This window comes from Schistocerca piceifrons, chromosome 2 (assembly GCF_021461385.2).
Source record: "Schistocerca piceifrons isolate TAMUIC-IGC-003096 chromosome 2, iqSchPice1.1, whole genome shotgun sequence".
Taxonomy (NCBI): Eukaryota; Metazoa; Arthropoda; class Insecta; order Orthoptera; family Acrididae; genus Schistocerca; species Schistocerca piceifrons.
This window is the reverse complement of record NC_060139.1, coordinates 12,907,684-12,930,472: the sequence shown is the minus strand read 5'-3', so window position 1 is coordinate 12,930,472 and position 22,789 is coordinate 12,907,684. Positions and strand designations below refer to the sequence as shown.

The window sequence follows — 22,789 nt, the reverse complement described above, 5'->3', positions numbered from 1 at the left end:
GTATTCTGATCTGTCTTACCAATTCCCGTAACTACTGGCTTAGGAAAAGTAACCGCCTGGTGAGCGCCAGTATCCTCATAGACGGGAACTAGCTTTCCTGCCTCGGCCTACTACTGTTTCCTTTATTTTCATTATAGTTAACTGGCATAGCAGTGCTTTCCGTACTGTGGTTTACATGCATAATTTTGTTTGGCCCAAAATTATTATCATTTGGATGTCATTGTTGGTTCTGATAATTAGTTCTCCAATTCCTACCTCTCTTAGGATGACGAACACCTACTGTTCTGATGTTTACGTTGCCATTTTGCTCGTTCTTAAAATTACTACTATTGTTATTAGCATTTCTGTTATTACGTGCTTGCTCCTCATTGGCAGCAATACGTTCTACACGTTCCAAATATTCAATGAAACGATCCAGATTGTCTCTAGGAGCAGATATAATTCTAGTTTGCCAATACCATGGCAGTTTGGTTTCAAGACCTAGTATAATCATTTCCGGTTTTAGCTTTTCCGCCAAATGTGACAAACGTGAAATCCATGACCTAGCAAACTCTTTAATAGATTCCTTGCCTGCATTGAAGCGTTTTCCACTCCAAAATTCTCTCAACACTTCATTTTGCTTATTGCTAGACCAATACTCATTAATGAAAGCTGTTTTAAACTCCGCTAATGTTTTACACTTCAACATAACATCAGCTGACCAACGCATGGCGTCACCTGCTAAATAGCTTCTAATAAATGAGATTTTCTCTCGTTCAGACCAAGCTGGTGGAATCACATCTTCAAAATCGTTCCAGAAATCTAGCGGGTGGATATTTTTATCTGGATCGAACCGCAAGAACTGCCGACACCCGATAAAAGCGGCGTTTGCAGCTACCACTTTTTGTATACTATCATTACCAGAAGTTACTGAAACTACTTTACTCTCAATGTTAGCAATGTTAGTACTGATATTTTCTACTCTCATTTCAACATTATCTACTCTTTGCACAATATGAGTAGTATCAGTTTTGATTGCATTTACTTCTGCTTGACATATGTTTACCTTTATATTAACATCTTTAAATCTATCTGAGCACAGTTCAGATTCCGCCTCGATCTTTTCTGTTAACTTGTGCTCCAGCTTCGCATCTTCCATTTGGAAGTCTCTGCGAACCTCAGCAACTTCGGATTTTACTGTTTTATACATCTCAGAAAACTGTTGAGCAACCTTTTTCTTAATATCCTCATGGTAGTAATCAATTTTATAATTCAAACTGTCCAGATCCTCCTTTAACTTATTGCAACCAGCCTTGAAGGTATCGTCCATTACCTCCAATCGTTTATTAAAATTGGTTTGGCTGGCCACAATCCTGTTATTTACCTCAATTATATCAGATTTTAATTCAGCATTACTGCTTTTGAGCTGTTCACTTATTTCAGACTTTAATTCAGCTGTCATTTTAGCATTACTGGCTGACATTTTTGCATTACTGGCAGCTATTGCTTGTAATACAACATTTAAATCAATAGCCCCAGTATCTTTGGGTTGCTCACTAGCTGGCTTTTTATCACACTCAGGTGACGAAAAACTAGCTCCAACACCAGAATCACCAAAACTAAATGAAACTTCTGATTGATCAGTTATATCTAACTTATCATTTTTAAACTCCACCATCTCTGATGACTGTTTCATTTTTAATTCATCAGAGAAACTATCATTCAATAAATTAACAATTTCTGATTTCTGCTTTACCACAGGGGTCTCTATTATTGAATCATTGCCCCTTCTCACACTACTGTCAGGAGACAATACCTCATATTTCACTTTAACATTACTACTTTCATGCATATTTACACTTGAATCGTTGTCTGGATTTACAGTTTCCTCAACAGACATAGGTTCTGATATAAGTTTAACCTCAGTTTCTTTTGGCAGTTCCATCGCCGACAGTCTTTTGGTGCAGGTTAGTAAAATTTTTAACAGCTTTTCACTTAACTTAGTTCCTTCTGCACGACGTATGGCGATGTCTGCGCGGCGTACCGGGATTACTGATGCGCCGCAGCGCGCTGAACTGTCGACGGCTCTCCGACGGCTGTTGTGTGTTTGTGTGGCCCGCAACTGCAGGTGCGGCTCCGGCTGCTCCAGCGGACGACTGCGGTGAGGCGAAACTGGCTTCTCTCGATGCCGGCAGCGCCGCTAGACTCAGTGCCAGCTCCCTCAATCCAGAGGCGTTGTTAATCCAATTGCGTCGTCCACATGCACACGTAACACATTCACTGTTCTATACTCATCTGCGTGTCGCATTTCACTCGCGAATCCGAATATTTAAAAATCACTTTCACTTTTACTCAGTTTATTTCCCAGCCGATGCACCATATGTGGGGCGGCGGGTGGGGAAAATATGTTGCTGTTATATAAATATTTGTAGAATGTAGAAACACTTTCCGGCCGATGCACCATATGTGGGGTGGCTGGTAGGAAATATGTCGTTTATATAAAAGGTTTGTAGAATGTAAAACCAGTTCCTGGCTGTTTAACCATATGTGGGGCGGCGGTTAGAAAATTTACTGTTGTATAAATATTTGAATGTAGAAACACTGCATTTCCCAGCCGATTAACCATATGTGCGGTGGCGGGTGGGGAAAATATGTTGTTGTATAAATGTTTGTAGAATGTAGGAACACTTCCCGGCCGATTAACCATATGTGCGGCGGCGGGTGAAATTATTGTTCTTAAAAATCTTCCTATTATTTTTGCTGTTGTTTGCCGTTCTCAACACTGGCTCTCTAACTACAATATTGGCTACCAGAAAGTGATTAGCAAAACGTGAAGCCTGTAATTAGAATTCCTAGTGCCCACTTCAGCTGAGAATACACTTATAGTTACAGCTTATAGCTCTGAGGAATTAGGAGATTGTCCGGGATTCTGAAAGTCACAGATGAAAAAAAACAAAAGAATCCACACAACCTAACTAACAGAGCAGTTCAGAGTCTAATGCTCTGATGCAACTATAATTGTCCAAATTGAATATTTAAATGAATGCTCGCCATAATTTGATGATAAGGTTCATCAAACGCCACGCTAAATAATGGTAGAATGTTTGTCCCGCGACGGCACGTGAAAATACGAGACACACAAACTGAAGATAGATCATGAAACTCATCCCAGAATTAACACTTCACTCGAAAATGATTTCATGGTTACGCGTATCTCGAGTAACTTAATACAGCATCCGAGGCTGTTTGTAGCAATGATACCGACGCGACGCGACTCCCGACACATATGACGTGCTATTCAGCGTCTGGAGAGAACTGGGGCCTTGCTTCCTGGCGCAGCATTCTTATATATAAAGCCGCGGTGCGGATGGCTAAGGCAACGCCTGATAAAATTGGCTCTCCCGACTAGCCGCTGGGCTAGTAATGCACCACATTAAGTTATTGAATAAATCACAGCTTCTTTTGCTGATGGCCGATGAAGCTCTCAATTTAAATGCGCATTCAGCACACAGGTAAGTAATCATAATAAAAGATTGACATGGCTAAGTTAAATATTTTGGGCGAGAGAATTAATTTAATTACACTGCACGCAGTAGACGAGCTCTGAACTGGCCCTTTGGAGATACGCTATCGCTATAGTTTTATAGGTATTCAAATGAAACTTCTCACATCCTTATGGTGATAGCGGATCTCCATTCTACTTAAATATAAACAGCCTAGCCTTATTTGCTAGCCTACTTAATCTATATTGCTTCCCTAAGTTTTAAGACGAAAACCAGAAAATCATGAATTTCAACTAAAATCCTAATTGGTGAGATCCAGAAGACTGTTTCTATTAAATATTTATGAAAAAGGAATCTAATTATAAATTTTGAAGTCTCTAGCTCTTTTCTGTTGCGCCAATGATTTTTACAGAAAAACGTCCAAATTTCGAAAATGGCTAAAGTTATCGAACTGATATTCAACACATACTAATTTAGTATTACTCCTGACAGGCTAGAACCGTTTCAGGTTATTTACTTAATTTTTAAAGTATTGCGCAACATTTATGACGTCAGAGCTAGTTACAGCGGACTGGCTGGCACACAATGGAAAGACTGATGTGAATTTACTATGGCGTGAGTAGGCTGCTTCCCTACACTACCATGGAAGTTATTCCCTGAAGGCTTAACACATATCCTTCCATCCTGTCCCTTCATCTTGTTAATGTTTTGTATAAATTCCTTTCCTCGCCTATACTACAGAAAACACTCCTTTCTTCGTCTGTCTGAATTGTTTTTCTGGCTAGGTAGCAGAATTCCTTAACTTCATCTACTTCGTAATCACGAGTTCTGATGTTAAGTCCCTTACTGTTCTTATTCCTGATACTTCTCATAACTTTTGCCTTCGTCTTCTATTTACTCTCATTCTGTATTCATAAAATTGTTCAGTCCATTCGAGACATCCTGTAACGCTTTTTCACTTTCACTGAGGATAGCAATATTAACAGCGAATCTTCGTTGATATGCTTGCACCCTGAATTTTAGTGCCATTTCACAACCTTTATTTTATTTTCGTCATTGTTGCTTCGATGTGTACATTGAACATCCCTGTTTCACATCGTTTTTAATCGAAGCACATCCTTCTTGGTTTTCCATTCTTATTGTTCTCTCTTGACGCTTGTACATCTTTCTCTATAGCTTACCCTTACATTTATCAGAATTTCGAACACCTTGCTGCGTTTGACACTGTCGAACGCTTTTTCCAGGTCGTCAAACCCAAAGAGAAAATCTTGATATTTCTTCAATCTTTCTTCCATTATCAACTCCAACATCACAACCGCCTCTCTGATTTGTGTAAGCCTTCTTAAAGCCCAACTGATCGTCATCTAATAGTTCTTCACTTTTCTTTTCCATTCTTCTGTGGATAATTCTTGTCAGCATCTGGGCTGTTAAGCTCGGTTCTCTTCTGTTGCCGTTTTCCAATAATCCATGTTTCACTACCTGTGCTCCAATCACATATTCTCAGAAATTTAATCCTGTAATTAATGCATGTGTTTCATACCAGTAGAGCTCTCTCGGCCATTACCACACTTGTCGGCTCTTGGAATCTTCGGAAATGTGTTCCTCCGCAATTTTGATCGCAAATCACCAGTCTCATAAGTTCCACAGCCCAATGTGAATAGTCGTTTTCCCGCCACTTTCCCCTATAATTTTAAAAATTAAGATGGGATGTCGTCTGTCTCTTCAGCCTTATTTGATCGTAAGTCATCCAAAACTCTTCCAAATTCTGATTCTACTACTAGATCCCCTCTCTTCCCTATCGACTCCTCTTTCTTCTCCTATCACGTCATGATATCTTCCACTCATAGAGTCCTTTAATGTAATCTCTCCACCTATCACCTATGTCCTCTGCATTTAACAGTGGAATTCCCATTGCACTCTTATTGCTACCACCCTTGCTATTAATTACTTTCCTCTCTACTGAGTCAGTCTTTCCGACAGTCGTTTCTTTTTCGATTTCTTCACATTCTTCCTGCAACCACTTCCCCTTACCTTCCCTGAACTTCCTATTTATTTCATTCCTATGTGACCTCTCCGTCGCTATTCCCGAAATTCCCTGAACATGTTTGTGTTTCCTTCGTTCGTTGATCAACTGAAACATTACTTTCGATACCTATGCTTTCTTTGCAGTTACCGTCCTAGTATCAACATTTTTGTTTCCACATTCTGTATTACCATTTTTAGGGATGGCTATTTCTCTTGAAGTTAGCTGCCTACTGAGCTTATCTTTATCACAGTATCGATAACCTCAGAAAAATTTAAGCGCATCTCATCATTTATTAGTATGTCAGTGTCCCTTTGCTTTGCCCATTGATTCTTCCTCACTCTTCTCTTAAACTTCAACCTGCTGTTCATTATTATTAAAATGTGACCCGAGTCTGTATCTGACCCTAGATACGCCTTATAATCCAGTATCTGATTTCGGAATCTCTGCCTGACCATGATTTAATCTAACTGAAATTTTCCCATGTCTCCTGGCCTTTCGCAAGTATGCCATCTCCGCTTGTAATTCCTGCAGCGAGTATTCGCTATTACAATCAATCTGAAATTTATTGCAGAATTCAATTAGTCTTTCTCCTCTCTCAGTCTTATCACCAAGCCCATTTCCTCTATTCCTTCCCCTGCAATAACGTTCCAACCGCTCTTGACTATTAGATTTGCATCTACCTTTACCTACTGAATTAACTGTTCAGTATCCTCATATGCGTTCTCTGTGTCTTCATATTCTCCTTCCTAGGTCGCCATGTACACCTGAGGTGCTGTTGTCGGTGTGGATTTGCTGTCAATTTTGGTGTGAATAATGCTGTTACTGAACTGTTCATAGTAACTCACTCTCTTCCCTGCCTTCCTACTCATACAGAATCCTGGTATATTTATACGAGTTTCTGCTGCTGCTGATATTACCCTATACTTGTCTAACCAGGAATGCTAGTTTTCTCTCCATTTACCTTCAATGATACCCACTACATTTAGATTCAGCTTTTGCATTTCATTTTCCAGATTTTCTAGCTTCACCACCACGTTCCAACTTCCGACGTTTCACGCCACGACTCGTAGAACGTTATCCTTCCGCTAGTTATTCAAACTTTTTCTCATGGTCACCTCCTGCGTGACAGTCCTCTCTCGGAGATCGGAATGGGAATTATTCCGGTATCTTTTGCCAATGGAGAGATCATCATGACATTTATTCATTTACAGACAACATGTAATGCGCATACTCATTATGTGCCTTTAATGCACTGGTTTTCATTGCCTTCTGCACCCTCATGCTGTTGATCATTTCTTATTCTTCAGCCTTTTAGACATAGTTTGGCGCTCCAGGAAAAAGAGTGTGCCCTGAATCTCAGTACGCCCCTCTGTTAAATGCAGAGGAGAGAGCGGATAGGAGGAGAATTGTTTTATGTGATAGAAGGAGAAACAGGTATCGATTTAAAAGAGATAGGGGATCCATTATTAGAATCAGAGTTCAAAAGAGCTTTGAAAAACTTAAGAGCAAATAATACAGAAGTAATAGACAACATTCCGTAGAAATTTCTAAAATCATTGAAGTAAGTGGCAAAAAAACGACTATTCAGGTTGGTGTGTAGAATGCATGAGTCTCGAGATATACCATCTAATTTTCGGAAAAATATCATCCACAAAATTCCGAATACTGAAAGAGCTGGCAAGGGCGAGAATTATCTCATAATCAGCTTAACAGCTCATGCATCTAAGATGCTGACATGATTAATATACGGTAGAATAGAAAAGTAAATTGAGGATGCGCTAGATGACGATCAGTTTGGGTTTAGGAAAGCTAAAGGCACCAGAGAGGCAGATCTGACGCTGCGGTTTATAATGTAAGCAAGACTAAGGAAAAATCAACACGTTCGTAGAATTTGACATCTGGGAAAAAGCGTTCGACAACGTAAAATGGTGCAAATTGTTTGAAATGTCGGGGAAAATATGGGTAAGCTATAGGGAGAGAGACGGGAAGTATACGGTATGTACAAGAACCAAGATTGAATAATATGAATGTAAGTCCAAGAACAAAATGCTCGGATTCGAAAGGGTGTAAGAGAGGAATTTAGTCCTTCACCTCAAGTGCTCGATCTATAGACCGAAGAAGCAATGATGGAAATAAAATAAGTTCGAGAGTGGAATTAAAATTCAAGCTGAGAGGATATCGATGACAAGATTTGCAAATGACATTGGTATCCTCAGTGAAAGTAAAGAAGAATTGCAGGATCTTATGAATGGATGGATAGCCTATTGAGAACAGAATATGGATTGAGAGTTAATCTGAGAGAGACGACAGTAATGAAAAGTAACAGAAATGAAAACAGCGAGAAACTTAACATCGGGATTGATGGTCACGAAGTAGTTACAGAATTCTTCTACCTAGGCAGCGAAATAACCAGTGACGGACATCAAAAACAGACTAGAGCTGGCAAAAACGAAATTCCTGGCCAAGAGAAGTATACTGGTATTAAACGTAGACCTTAATTTGATGAAGAAATTTCTGAGAACGTACGTTTGCAGCACAGCATTGTATGATATTGAAACATGGACTGTGGGGAAACCGGAACAGATGTGAATCGAAGCATTTGAGATGTGGTGCTAGAGGCGAATTTTGAAAATTACGTGGACTGGAAAGGTAAGGAATAAGGAGATACTGAGCAGAATCGGAGAGGAAAGGAATATGTGAAAAACACTGACAAGAAGAAAGGAGAGGAAGGTAGGACATCTTTTAAGTCAAGAGGGAATAACTTTCATGGTACTAGAGGCAGAATGGTACTACAGCGAGCTGTTGGGTCGACAACTTGTAGAGGAAGTCAGGGACTGGAATACGTCCACAAAATAAGTGAGAACGTAGGATACAAGTGCTGCTGTGAGATGAAGAGGTTGGCACAGCAGAGGAATTCATGGCGGGCGACATCAAACCAATCAGAAGACTGATGACTGAAAGAAAAAAGCGAAAAAGAAAATCTGATTAGATATTCTGGCAGGGTAACGTACCGGCAGTGGCGGGCGAAGCAAAATCCAATACAACGTACTTCTTCAGAGTGGTCTTTAGATACCTTTAGTCAAGACACGCAACTGCAGGTTTGATGGCTGTTGGTGATATGTGCTGTACATTAGGTGAAAAGCCAATAAATCTAAAAATAAAATTTGGTGCATGGTTAAAGACGTCAGTAATGCGAGCATTTTCGTCTAAACGAAATATTTAAAGCGTTAGGCATCGTACTGACAGAGGGTTTGATTTACTATCTGTCGAAACTACACTCCTGGAAATTGAAATAAGAACACCGTGAATTCATTGTCCCAGGAAGGGGAAACTTTATTGACACATTCCTGGGGTCAGATACATCACATGATCACACTGACAGAACCACAGGCACATAGACACAGGCAACAGAGCATGCACAATGTCGGCACTAGTACACTGTATATCCACCTTTCGCAGCAATGCAGGCTGCTATTCTCCCATGGAGACGATCGTAGAGATGTTGGATGTAGTCCTGTGGAACGGCTTGCCACGCCATTTCCACCTGGCGCCTCAGTTGGACCAGCGTTCGTGCTGGACGTGCAGACCGCGTGAGACGACGCTTCATCCAGTCCCAAACATGCTCAATGGGAGACAGATCCGGAGATCTTGCTGGCCAGAGTAGTTGACGTACACCTTCTAGAGCACGTTGGGTGGCACGGGATACATGCGGACGTGCATTGTCCTGTTGGAACAGCAAGTTCCCTTGCCGGTCTAGGAATGGTAGAACGATGGGTTCGATGACGGTTTGGATGTACCGTGCACTATTCAGTGTCCCCTTGACGATCACCAGTGGTGTACGGCCAGTGTATGAGATCGCTCCCCACACCATGATGCCGGGTGTTGGCCCTGTGTGCCTCGGTCGTATGCAGTCCTGATTGTGGCGCTCACCTGCACGGCGCCAAACACGCATACGACCATCATTGGCACCAAGGCAGAAGCGACTCTCATCGCTGAAGACGACACGTCTCCATTCGTCCCTCCATTCACGCCTGTCGCGACACCACTGGAGGCGGGCTGCACGATGTTGGGGCGTGAGCGGAAGACGGCCTAACGGTGTGCGGGACCGTAGCCCAGCTTCATGGAGACGGTTGCGAATGGTCCTCGCCGATACCCCAGGAGCAACAGTGTCTCTAATTTGCTGGGAAGTGGCGGTGCGGTCCCCTACGGCACTGCGTAGGATCCTACGGTCTTGGCGTGCATCCGTGCGTCGCTGCGGTCCGGTCCCGGGTCGACGGGCACGTGCACCTTCCGCCGACCACTGGCGACAACATCGATGTACTGTGGAGACCTCACGCCCCACGTGTTGAGCAATTCGGTGGTACGTCTACCCGACCTCCCGCATGCCCACTATACGCCCTCGCTCATAGTCCGTCAAATGCACATACGGTTCACGTCCACGCTGTCGCGGCATGCTACCAGTGTTAAAGACTGCGATGGAGCTCCGTATGCCACGGAAAACTGGCTGACACTGACGGCGGCGGTGCACAAATGCTGCGCAGCTAGCGCCATTCGACGGCCAACACCGCGGTTCCTGGTGTGTCCGCTGTGCCGTGCGTGTGATCATTGCTTGTACAGCCCTCTCGCAGTGTCCGGAGCAAGTATGGTGGGTCTGACACACCGGTGTCAATGTGTTCTTTTTACCATTTCCAGGAGTGTACTTTAATGGAAATACCATGGCCCACAGGGTATTCGGAATCCCTTGTGACGGCATCTGGCAGGATACGTGAGACAGAGGTTTAATATAGACAGATAGCAGAGGTATGTTGTTGTTGTTGTGGTCTTCAGTCCTGAGACTGGTTTGATGCAGCTCTCTATGCTACTCTATCCTGTGCAAGCTTCTTCATCTCCCAGTACCTACTGCAGCCTACATCCTTCTGAATATGTTTAGTGTATTCATCTATTGGTCTCCCTCTACGATTTTTACCCTCCACGCTGCCCTCCAATACTAAACTGGTGATCCCTCGATGTCTCAGAACATGTCCTACCAACCGATCCCTTCTTCTAGTCAAGTTGTGCCACAAGCTCCTCTTCTCCCCAATTCTGTTCAATACCTCCTCATTAGTTATGTGATCTACCCATCTAATCTTCAGCATTCTTCTGTAGCACCACATTTCGAAATCTTCTATTCTCTTCCTGTCTAAACTATTTATCGTCCACGTTTCACTTGCATGAATCTGCATGGCTACACTCCATACAAATACTTTCAGAAACGACTTACTGACATTTAAATCTATACTCGCTGTTAACAAATTTTTCTTCTTCAGAAACGCTTTCCTTGCCATTGCCAGTCTACATTTTATACCCTCTCTACTTCAACCATCATAATTTATTTTTCTCCCCAAATAGCAAAAGTCCTTTACTACTTAAAGTGTCTCATTTCCTAATCTAATTCCCACAGCATCACCCAACTTAATTCGACTACATTCCATTATCCACGTATACATAATCAAAATGTGGCTACAGCAAAGCTCACTTGATCAAGTGAATAGTGCGTTTCTCGGATCCATCTATTCTCATACTGTCACTTACTTCTGAAATAATGTGATAGTTGGATTTGAAAATTATTTCAACAAATATATAGATCATTTTAATCCAACATTTGGGGTGTGAAAATGTAATTGGGTTTGACTGTTATGTACATCAAAATGAATTGTTCTGTGTAATATTTGTGCAGGAGAAACCCCACTTTCGACCTGGTGATCATCGAACGACTACAGTACCAAGCCTACTACGGGCTGGCCCACTTGGTCGGATCGCCCCCTCTCGTCGGATTTGTGACGCTGTCTGAACTCGCGCCCGTATACCATGCTTCGGGCGGTCCCATGAACCCTGCCTATCTGCCCGAAGTCTGGGTGGGCTTTTCCGATCACATGACCTTCTGGCAACGTCTGTACAACACGTACTTCTATCTACGTGTCTATTACAAGTGGTTCTGTGACGTAATGCCAAAACAGGAGGCTGTGATGCGAGAATTCTTCGGAACGGAACCACCACCAGTTTACGAGACGGAGTTCAACTTCAGCCTCCTCATCATCAATAACGACTTTTCCCTGGAGTACCCACGGCCACTGACGCCAAACATCATTGAAATCAATGGCATCCACGTACCGTCGAAAGTCGAGCAGTTACCTGAGGTGAGCTACATTGATTATTTGTAAGATCAACAAATGAAACACACAGAGTCACGAATATTTCACGTTGAAGTTTGGTGGTTGTATTGAATCTTATAACTGCATTCTGAACAGAGATTAGAAGATGGAGTCTTCCCTTCCACAGGCAATGCCCTAATCCTGACCACCTCTGCCATAGCCACAGCCTCTGCCCCACTTTTCTATAGCAGCGCAGAAGAAGCCGTGAGTCATGGCTCATGTTCCGGTCCGACACACACTTTCAATACACTAGGACGTTTCGTACACTGATACTGTGTCAGTTGTAAAATGTGTCTGGTCTTTCAGTCACCAAACAGTTCCCCGAGAATTCCATTGAAAGAATAAGCGAAGGTGGTAAGTAATACACTATTGGCCATTAAAATTGCTACACCACGAAGATGACGTGCTACAGACGTGAAATTTAACCGACAGGAAGAAGATGCTGTGATATGCAAATGATTAGCTTTTCAGAGCATTCACAAAAGGTTGGCGCCGGGGGCGACACCTAAAAGGTGCTGACATGAGGAAAGTTTCCTACCGATTTCTCATTCACAAACAGCAGTCCACCGGCGTTGCCTGGTGAAATGTTGTTGTGATGCCTCGTGTAAGAAGGAGAAATGCATACCTTCACGTTTCCGACTTTGATAAAGGTCGGATTGTAGTCTATCACGATTGCGGTTTATCGTCTCGTGACATTGCTGCTCGCGTTGGTCGAGATTCAATGACTGTTAGCAGAATATGGAATCGGTGGGTTCAGGAGGGTAATACGGAATGCCGTGCTGGATCCCAACGGCCTCGTATCACTAGCAGTCGAGATGACAGGCATCTTATCCGCATGGCTGTAATGGATCGTGCAGCCACGTCTCGATCCCCGAGTCAACAGATGGGGACGTTTGCAAGACAACAACCATCTGCACGAACAGTTCGACGACGTTTGCAGCAGCACGGACTATCAGCTCGGAGACCATGGCTGCAGTTACCCTTGACGTTGCATCACAGGCAGGAGCGCCCGCGATGGTGTACTCAATGACGAACCTGGGTGCACGAATTGCAAAACCTCATTTTTTCGGATGAATCCAGGTTCTGTTTACAGCATCGTGATGGCCGCATCTCTGTTTGGCGCCATCGCTGTGAACGCACATTGGAAGCGTGTATTCGTCATCGCCATACTGGTGTATGAACCGGCGTGATGGTATGACGTGCCATTGGTTAGACGTCTCGGTCACCTCTTGTTCGCAGTGACGGCACTTTGAACAGTGGACGTTACATTTCAGATGTGTTACGCCCCGTGGCTCTACCCTTGATTCGATCCATGCGAAATCCTACATTTCAGCAGGATAATGCACGACCGCATGTTGCAGGTCCTGTACGGGCCTTTCTGGATACAGAAGATGGAATCGGTGGGTTCAGGAGGGTAATACGGAATGCCGTGCTGGATCCCAACGGCCTCGTATCACTAGCAGTCGAGATGACAGGCATCTTATCCGCATGGCTGGCCAGCACATTCTTCAGATCTCTCACCAATTGAAAACGTCTGTCAATAGTTGCTGAGCAACTGGCTCGTCACAAAACGTCAGTCACTACTCTTGATGAACTGAGGTATCGTATTGAAGCTGCATGGGCAGCTGGACCTGTACACGCCACCCAAGCTCTGTTTGACTCAATGCCCAGGCGTATCAAGGCCGTTATTACGGCCAGAGGTGGTTGTTCCGGGTAGTGATTTCTCAGGATCTATCCACCCAAACTGTGTGAAAATGTAATCATATGTCACTTCTAGTATAATACATTTGTCCAATGAATACACATTTATCTGCATTTGGTTAGAACTTTTAATGGCCAGTAGTGTATTATTGTGCAGGTGCGGTATTACTTTGGATTACGTCATCTTCTCAGAGATTTAGGAAAATGGAGTCAGTAGTGACAGGGGTCGGTAGTTATTGACATTTCTCCTGTCTCCTTTCTTGCAAGAGCTGCTAACCAATTGCGTATTTCAATATCTCCGGAAAAATACCCTGAGTTACTTCGGAATGGACGATCAGTATTGCAAGGGAACGAATTTTCAGTGCTTTCAGGGTAACACCATCATATCCAGATGCACTATTATTTTAAGGAAATGTAGGCCTATAAATTTATACTTTTCTTAATTACATGTGACTGAAATTCATATCGATTACCTTTTCAACATACTGCTTTGTTTTTCTCTCGAACCGCTAACTACAGTATCTACTAGTAGATATAATAATATTTATTAAATGCACTAGCTAACTGTAACTGATCATTTACAGTCATATCACATAAATTAATAGTGACGTTATCACATTTTGTCAACTTTTGTGCCATCCCTTGTTTAACGACGTTCAATATAGACTTACTTCAGTTGTCTGAACTACTGATTTCTGTTTCAATGTGCAGGTTCCTTTATTTTAAATGACTCTCCTTCGTAATTTTAAATGTGGCTACAGCAGAATCTTCCCTTGTACTTGCGAACAGATAAATTTCCCTTTTCTGTTATCTCTCTAGTGGTGATTATGGAATGAATGGAAAAGAAAACTGAGGATCCGTTAGATGACGATGTTTGGCTTTAGGAAAGGTAAAGCCATCAGAAAGGCAGTTCTGACTTCGCACTTCATAATCGAAGCAAGACTGAAAAAAAATCAAGGTACGTTCATAGGACCTGTCAATCTAGAAAACAGTTTCAACGATGTGAAATGGTGAAGTTTTTTGAATGGTGAAATTTTGAGAAAAATAGACGCCAGCTACTGAGAAAGACGGGTGATATACAGTATGTACTACATCCAAGTGGGAACAAAAAGACTGAAAGACCAGGAAAGTAGTGCTCGTATTAAAAACTGTGTATGGCAGGGATGTAGTCTTTTGCTCATGCTGTCCAATCTCTACATAGAAGAAGCATTGATGAAAATAGCCTATAAGAAAGGTTCTAGAGTGGGATTAAATTTCAAGGTGAAAAGATATCGGTGATAAGATTCGCTAATGACACTGTTATCCTTAGTGAAATTTACATCACAGAACCTTTTGTATGGGATGAACAGTCTAATGAGTGTACAACATGTACTGGGGAGCAAAGCGAAAGAGGAGAAATAATGAGAAGTAGCAGAAATAAGATTAGCGAGAAACTTGTTGGTCGCGAAGCAGACGAGCTTAAGGGATTCTTCTATCCCATCACGGACGAAATAAGGGCATAAAAAGCAGATTCGCACAGACAAGGATGGCATTCCAGACTAATAGAAGTTTACTGGTATCAAATATTGGCTTTTATTCGGGGAAAAAGTTTCTGAGAATGTACATTTGGAGCACAGCATTGTACAGTAGTGAATCATGGACACTGGGAGAAAGGCAACAGAAGAGAATAGAAGCGATTGAGATGTGGTGCTACACAAGTACCTTGAAAATCATGTGGACTGATAAGGTAAGGAATGAGGAGATTCTTCACAGTCTGCAAACACTAACATGAAGAAAGCCACAGATGACGGGACCAGTGTTAAGCTGCCAGAAATAACAGCCTTGGCAGTAGAGGTATTTCTTGAATGTAAAACTTGTAGAGGAAGACAGAGATTTGCAATAAAGCCTGCAAATAATTGAGGACGTAAATGCAAATGCTGAAACATGAAACCATTAAGAAGAGTGATGACTCAAACAAAAAAAGGATTGCATGAAGTGAGAGAGTAACCAGATATTTCTTGCTTTGATATTAATAAAAAAAGGTTCAGATTCCTCCTGTCTTTATTTACTTGTGTTTGCAAGGCTAGTGATAGATCAAATTATGTAAATGGAAGGTGGAGAGGAAGAGAGGGAAGGAAAGGTAAGTACCTACAGATGTCAGCCGCATCAGGCCTTAAATGCAGGATCAGTGGTGACGAGTGAAAATATGTGCTGGATCAGGGCTCCAATCCACGACCTCCTGCTGATTAGGCAGTTTCATTAATCGCTGAGGCATCCAGGTATAGTGTTAATCAGAATAGCGTTTGCTATCTCTGTACGCCTCCCAGATGACCCTCGCTCACAACGAGCACCACCTATTCTCAGTCGCCGTCCATGTCCTCCATGCTCACGACTTTGTGGCTGCCGCAGGAGGTCGGACGTAATTGTGTGTCTGTACCTAAGGTGGCGGATTCATGGCCCATCAAGGCGAGTCAGTTAGATGGACGTATCGTGTCTGCTCTTACGGACGTGCATTAATCCCCACATAAAGTCCTGATGCAGCTGACATCAGTAATTCATTCTCTTCTTTTCTCCCCTCTTCATCTTAAATTTACACTGCATGTGACACACCTGCGGGTTCCACATCATGCCTCTTCTTTCAGACTTGCCTGAGTGAACAGCTACCAAACACTCATGTAATGGAGACAAAATTTTAGAATACAAATAAGTTTACCAGATAATTTTTCCTATCGGAAATCTTTAGAAAATCAAAGAAATATACCAGCTTCAACAAAGGTCTTGTTTATCGCAGGGTGTCCAGAAGTTCCTGGATGGAGCAGAGCATGGCGTGATCTACTTCAGCCTCGGTTCGAACGTGCGAAGCAAAGATCTCCCACCTGAGATGATGCAGGACATCCTGCAGGTATTCAGACAGCTGCCACAGCGTGTCCTCTGGAAGTGGGAGAACGACTCGCTGACTTCTCAGCCAGAGAACGTCATGACCAAAAAGTGGCTGCAGCAGCCATCTGTACTGGGTAAGCTGTCAGTAATTCTAGTCCTCCTGTACCATATATATCCCAAAAGCATACTTAATTTTACTAATTTACTCTGGACTGCATTCTATCAACATGAATATAGTATTATTAATAGTTACCATTATTGATTTTTTTGTTCTTCTGCACGCTGTTGCAACCGGTAGTGCACTTTGCCCTGGCGCACAGTTTGGCCACGGCCATTCATCTTGGTGGACTTATGCTTGGTAGTCATACTAATATAACAAGCTGTGCAATGATTGCGACAGAGCTGGTCTATGACACAGCTACCGTGACAGGTGGTCTGGTCCCTGCTGCAGTAGGATAAGCCTGTGACAAGAATGGGGTAGGAAATGATGGAGGGGTGGACTGAGCAAGTCTTTCACCTGGAAGAAAGATGCACGTTGCAACGGGTTGGGATTGTGAGTGGGTTAAAGAAAGACTAAGATGTTTTGGAGATTGGCGGGGCGACAGAACTCCACTTTAGTAGCCAAAAAATTTTGCACTCTCGGCATCTGTAGCTTTAGTAACAAATCACGATGAAAAAGACCACTTCAGCTGTATCATAAATATTTATTTATGATTAAACTACTTTCATGCCAATAGAGGAACATCATCAGGGATATATATTTATTTCGTCATTCAAATATTTATCTCTATCGTCATGAGAACACATCAGAAGAGGTAGGATGTCCCACATTTCAGGGCATGACAGTAGATAAAGCCTTGAGGAAGGGCTCCTTCCAACCTGGGGCGGTACTGAGTGATGTAGGGTACGCTCCTTTCGAGCTAATTCTTGGGTGTGGTGGGAGGATGGTGCTTTGTCGGATTATGGCATGGAAAATCTGTTTGCGCGCTATATCAGGTGGACAGTGTCTGCCCAATAAGGCCTTTATGAGACCTTCAGCATGCTAGGCAAAGGAGTCACTGTCGATGGAGATATGCTGTCCAAGGTGAGCCTGGCTGCTTGAGAGAAATTCCTTGGTGAAAAACTGATGGCCACTCCCAAAATGCAGGAACTGTTGGTGGTTGAAGATTTTAATGTGGACAAAAACATGGATGGAGCCATCAGAGAGGAAGTGGTCATCATTCACGAAGGTGTCGAGCTGGATTGGGGAGGAGGAATCAGGTGGAAGAGGAGGTGTTGAGCTTGTGAAGGAATGAGGATAGGATGCCTTGGCCCTGAGACCAGATTGTGAAGATATCATCAATGAACCTGCATACACCAGGGTTTAGAGGGTAGGGAAGTTCGCTCTAGATGGACGATAACCATTATTGCATAGGAGGGTGTCACGCTTTAACATGGACTGGAGGTTAAGTTGAACTTCTGGGATGGGATCATTCTTGCAGTTTCTTGGTGGCAGAGCCAGAGCATTGGCAGAGGGGCGCTGTCACGCAGTCACCACGATTCATAAGAACAGCAGTGGAATCTTTGTCTGCAGGCAGGCAGAATGTGATTGGAGGCTATTTATGCCTGTCCTTTCTTCTGCTGAAGGGTTTGTGAATGTAGGAAAGGACCAGAGAAAGGATTGTGAGGCCAAGCTGTTAATAAACAATATCCTGAAGGTTACCAGGGTGTGATCAGATGGGACAGACATGGGTTAGTTTAGGATAATGGTATGAATTTAGAAAGATGGAGTTCAATGTTGAGATTAGGTTGGCTTTGTTTTTTGGAGGGGCCGGCGGCAAAGAAGTATTTACACCAGGTTTGTGAGGGATAGGGACTGGGGGAGTCTGAAAATCTAATGGTCAGTGTGAAAGGCGGCTTGGGGTCCAGAGACAGCAAATTTTAATGCTACGACATTAGTGAGGGGTTGGATATTACTTCGCAGTTTAGACAGCATTTGAGGAACAGGAAGTGGGACTATGTTTTAGCAGGGGAAAGGGATACTTTTCTGAACTGGTGCAGAAATATGGGTCAGTGGCACATTGTGGCAGGAACGGCCTTATGGAAACGGGAAATATAAGAGATGGAAAATTAAAGCGTTAGGTGGTTGGAAAGAAAACACAATAAGTGGCATAGAAATGCCTAAAAATGCTCAAAAATTCGCACATATACGTAAAAATGTGCAAACATACTCACAAACATATAAAAACGCGCAGAAATACACACAAATATGCTAAAATACAGGTTAAAATACCTACAAACACCCCCAAAAACGTAGAATACTGAGATACGTGAGAAAAAGGAGGTTAAGTATGGGAGAAGAGAAAGGTGGGATTGAGAACAAGGGCCACACTTTCGTGTGGCACAGTGAGGTGTGGAAAATAGCACACGAAAATACGCAACGGACATGAAATGCTGCCCCGACTGTTTGTGTGGTCACGTAGCCTCGCATCGTTGAGACCATTCATAGTGTGGCTTGGATTCCGGAGCATGTGCTGTTTGGAAGGCGACGAAAAATCTCAGGGAGAAGTTAAAGAACGTAAAGAACGGACAGTGAGAAGACACACGCATTCACACAAGTATGCACACCGCAAGCACACATGACAACTGTCTATAGTCGCTGCACCAAATATGAAACTCCGTCATGTCGAACAGAAGCAGCAGGAAGAGGAGGGTAGGGAAGGGGAGGCATACACAGTCAGGTGGGGATCGAGGGGGGGGGGGGGAGGGGAGTAAGTTGGCTCTGTCTGATGGAGCGTGCAAGTACTAGATGCTGTCAGGAAAAGGCTGCCAAGCACAGTACTGGGAGATTGTGAGGGTGGGAGGGAGGGAAATGGGGAGTGGACTTAAAGAGGAGAGATAAGGAAAAAGAATTGTATGTGTAATGTCAGAGATAAACGTACAAATGGATTGAGGGAACATGAACTTCTAGGAGGTAGTAGGAGAGAGAGGGCGGAAACTGTTCATTGTAGGCTATGGGTCCAGCAGATTACCGTAGGCTCAGGCTGGGTTGATTTCTGGAGTAGAAAACATTTTCCTAGGGTCTTCCAATATATGCAGTTCATAAAAGTTCATGGTGTAGGGAAGGAGCTTGATCAACTGGAAGGTGAAGCAGAAAATGAAATAAAGCGTACAATGTTCTACAACAGTGTGAAATTCACTCCCTGGCGTTCCAGCACCTCGAGGAATATTCCAAAAGTTATCCAGCCTGCTTAAATCTTACTACCACCATCGAGCTCCACTATTCAACCCCTATTTTACCTACAGTGTTCCTCCTCGCCAAACCCTCATCGCACCCTGTCAGTGCCCATTTGATGTTTCGGTCTTGCCACATCATCTAAAACTCCCTACCAACTTTTCCAAAATTCAGAGACAAAACAATCCGGGAACATTGTTGTTCATCTTTCAACCAACATCTTTAGTCCCATAGAAGTTTAAATTGCATCCAAATCTTCCACCTGCAGCCTGACACTCAAATTTAACGATATTGGACTTTCAAAGACCTTTGGTCTTCTCCTGATCCCTGCATTATAAACACTTCTTTGCTGCCAATTCGTCCAACCAAAGCCCACCTAATGTCATCACTGAACCCTGTCTCCCAGTTCATACCACCATCCAATTGTGTTTCTTCCCCTCTCCCACATAACGACCCCCTGGTGATCTTCCAGAAGCACTGTAACTACAACTTTCTCTCACTATCGTTTCCCAGGACCTTTCCTAAGAAAACCACTCAACAGAAGAGACTACAGACATACATAACCTCAAATCAGATCTCGTCCTAATCATCCTACCAGCAGAAAAAGATTCTGCCTCACAAAAGGCCTCTGCCGACTGTCTATAAACAGTGCCAGAGTGATCCCATCCCAGAAGTCCATCATAACCTCCAATCTGTACTTAAAAGCTTAGACCCTTCCAAGAACCTCTTCCTTGAATCTGTTCCCTTACTCTTCTGCTGTGATACCTCGCACACCAACCTTCTACAAGCTCCAAAAGTCCACAAGCCTAAAAACTATGGACAACCCATTGTATCTGGTTCTTGTGCTCCCACAGAAAGAATTCTGGCCCTCATTGACCAACACCTCCAACCGACTGCCTGAAATCTAGCTTCCAACATCAAAGGTACCAACCACTTCCTTCACCAAGTCTCCATCATTACAACTCCTTTACATCCTGAATCCTAACCATCACAATTGATGCCACTTCGCTGTACACCCATGTCTCTCCTGCTGATATTGAACACTCCCTCTCCAGCATCTTTCATACTCCAAACACACTACCCTATTCCTTATAGACCTTGCTAACTGTATATTAATATACAACTACTTCTCTTTTGAAGCATAGGTATACAAACAAATTCATGACACTGTCATGGGCACATGCATGACGTCTTTCTATGCAAAAATGTTTATGAACCATCTAGAGAAAACCTTGTTAGCCTCTCAAAACTACAAACACCTGTTCTCTCTCCATGATTGATTGATTAAATTGATTATATTTTCACAATGCTATGACACCCTATCCTAAACTCTTCACAAGCTCAATATCTTCTCTCGTATCTGCTCCACCTCGTTCTCCTCAAACCAGCTTGTCACATTTCTGGACGTTGACCTCCTCCTCTCTGGTGAATCCACACACATATCTGTACACATTAAACCAACCAACCACAAACAGTACGTGCATTTCGACAGCTGCCAAAACTACCACACGAAAAAATCCATCTTGTAGAGAGTGGCAACCTTGGGATAGCATATCTGCTGCGACGAGAACCTTTTTGCCCACAATGCTGAAGGCCTCACAAAGACCTTCACAGACAGATCCCCAGACCTATCCACAAACTAATTTCCTGTGCCATAGCCTACATACTTCAATCCTCAGACCAACCCTAAGAACCATCTGCAAAGGTACACCCTCTTCATCACCCAATATCACCTCAGACTGAAACAGCTAAACCACATTCTGCATCAGGGCCCTGATTATTTATTACCACGCCCTGAAATCATGGACCCAAAATCCTTTCCACGTCTCCTAACGTGCCATTCTGTCGACCTGCCAACCTCCCTTTTCTATTTACAATCCCAGCGCTTTGCCAAAGATATTACACCCTTGTGGAAGATCCAGGTGCCAGATCTGCGCAATTCACCCACTCAGCACTTCACATTCCAATCATTTCATAGGCTTATCCTACCTCATCAGTGGCTGGGCCATCTGGGAAAGCAGCTGTGTCATATACCAGTTTTGCTGTAATAACTGCATAGCTTATTGCATTACTGCCAGATTCCAACCAAGTGTAAACATTTTGTGCCCTATGGCATGCAGCTGAATATAACATGTTTTATTTCAGTGACTCCTTCACAACTTGAACCATCAGCATCCTCCCCTCTATCACCAGCTTTTCTGAACTGCACAGATAAGAGTTATCCCAGCAACACATTCTCCACTTCAGAGATTTCCCAAGGCTCAATCTACAGCAACAAACTCTCCCTGCAGTCTCCACCCAACAGTTTCTGCCCATCTGTCCTGTTGCCTCCTCCAAAGTCACACATCCCCTCACCCTCATTGTGCAATGCTCCCTGCCAGCACACCCACCGTTATTTCCTCCTACTCTGCCCTTCTACTTTTCCATTCCCCATAACCCTCCCCTCCCACACCTCAGCCTTCAGACACATGCCACTAGCACCTGGTAATGTCATTATCTGGTCCCTGTATACTCTGCCAGGGCAGTACTGATTTCGTTCCCCCACTCCTGTCCATTGCTTTCCCCCACCCTTCCCTGCCCCAATCCAGAATGCTCCTCCCATTCAACATGACATAGTTGCAAACTGACCAGAGTGGACGGAGACAGTGGTCATGTGGGCATGAGATATGTTTGTTTGTGTAAATGTGGGCGTATTTTGCTTTCTAAAGAAGGCTTTAGCCAAAAACTCAAATGTGTAACAGTCTTTTCCTTGCGCTTGTCTGCATCACATCGTGTGATCTTTACTGTGAGTAACAGTGTACCCTTTCACAAGACTGTTGGTATTCCAACCTGGACTTTGCATTGTTTCATATTAATCTAGTTCGTTATGCAGCACAGACTGTTTGGAATATTCTAAAAAGTTTATTTCATCCCTCTCTTGGCGTTCACTAAGGTAAATAGTAATTGACGACAGAAAATAATTTGAGTGTAAGCTCTTGGTTTAAGAAGAAGCTAAACAGAGATTCATATAGAATGTGGACACCACCAGCTGCTTGACCAAACAAGTATGCATTTCAGCTTTGGTCAGTTAGTATTATAACAGAGCATCAGTCAGTATAAGTGGTAAAATGGATGATAAGAAGGTCTTTCATAGCTACTGGCAATGAAAATAATAATGTATTAATTGATTTTGAAATAAAATTAACTGCAAATACTATTAAACGAACACCAGATAAGTGTAATGAGATAATTACTAAATCCTGAACAGATATATGTTAATGGTGGAGGTAAAAGTAAAAACATACTGTAAACGCAAACATGTGACTGAGAACTATTT

At 43.0% G+C, this 22,789-nt stretch overlaps 1 protein-coding gene across 1 annotated transcript in view; it reads left to right on the top strand.

The window, feature by feature from the left end:
* Positions 1-22,789, top strand: part of LOC124778011 (UDP-glucosyltransferase 2-like) — a 133,330-nt gene that overhangs the window by 100,395 nt on the left and 10,146 nt on the right. The window contains exons 3-4 of the mRNA XM_047253586.1: positions 11,225-11,684; positions 16,171-16,393. Coding sequence (XP_047109542.1) covers positions 11,225-11,684; positions 16,171-16,393 — 683 coding nt within the window. The remainder of the gene's footprint in view (positions 1-11,224; positions 11,685-16,170; positions 16,394-22,789) is intronic.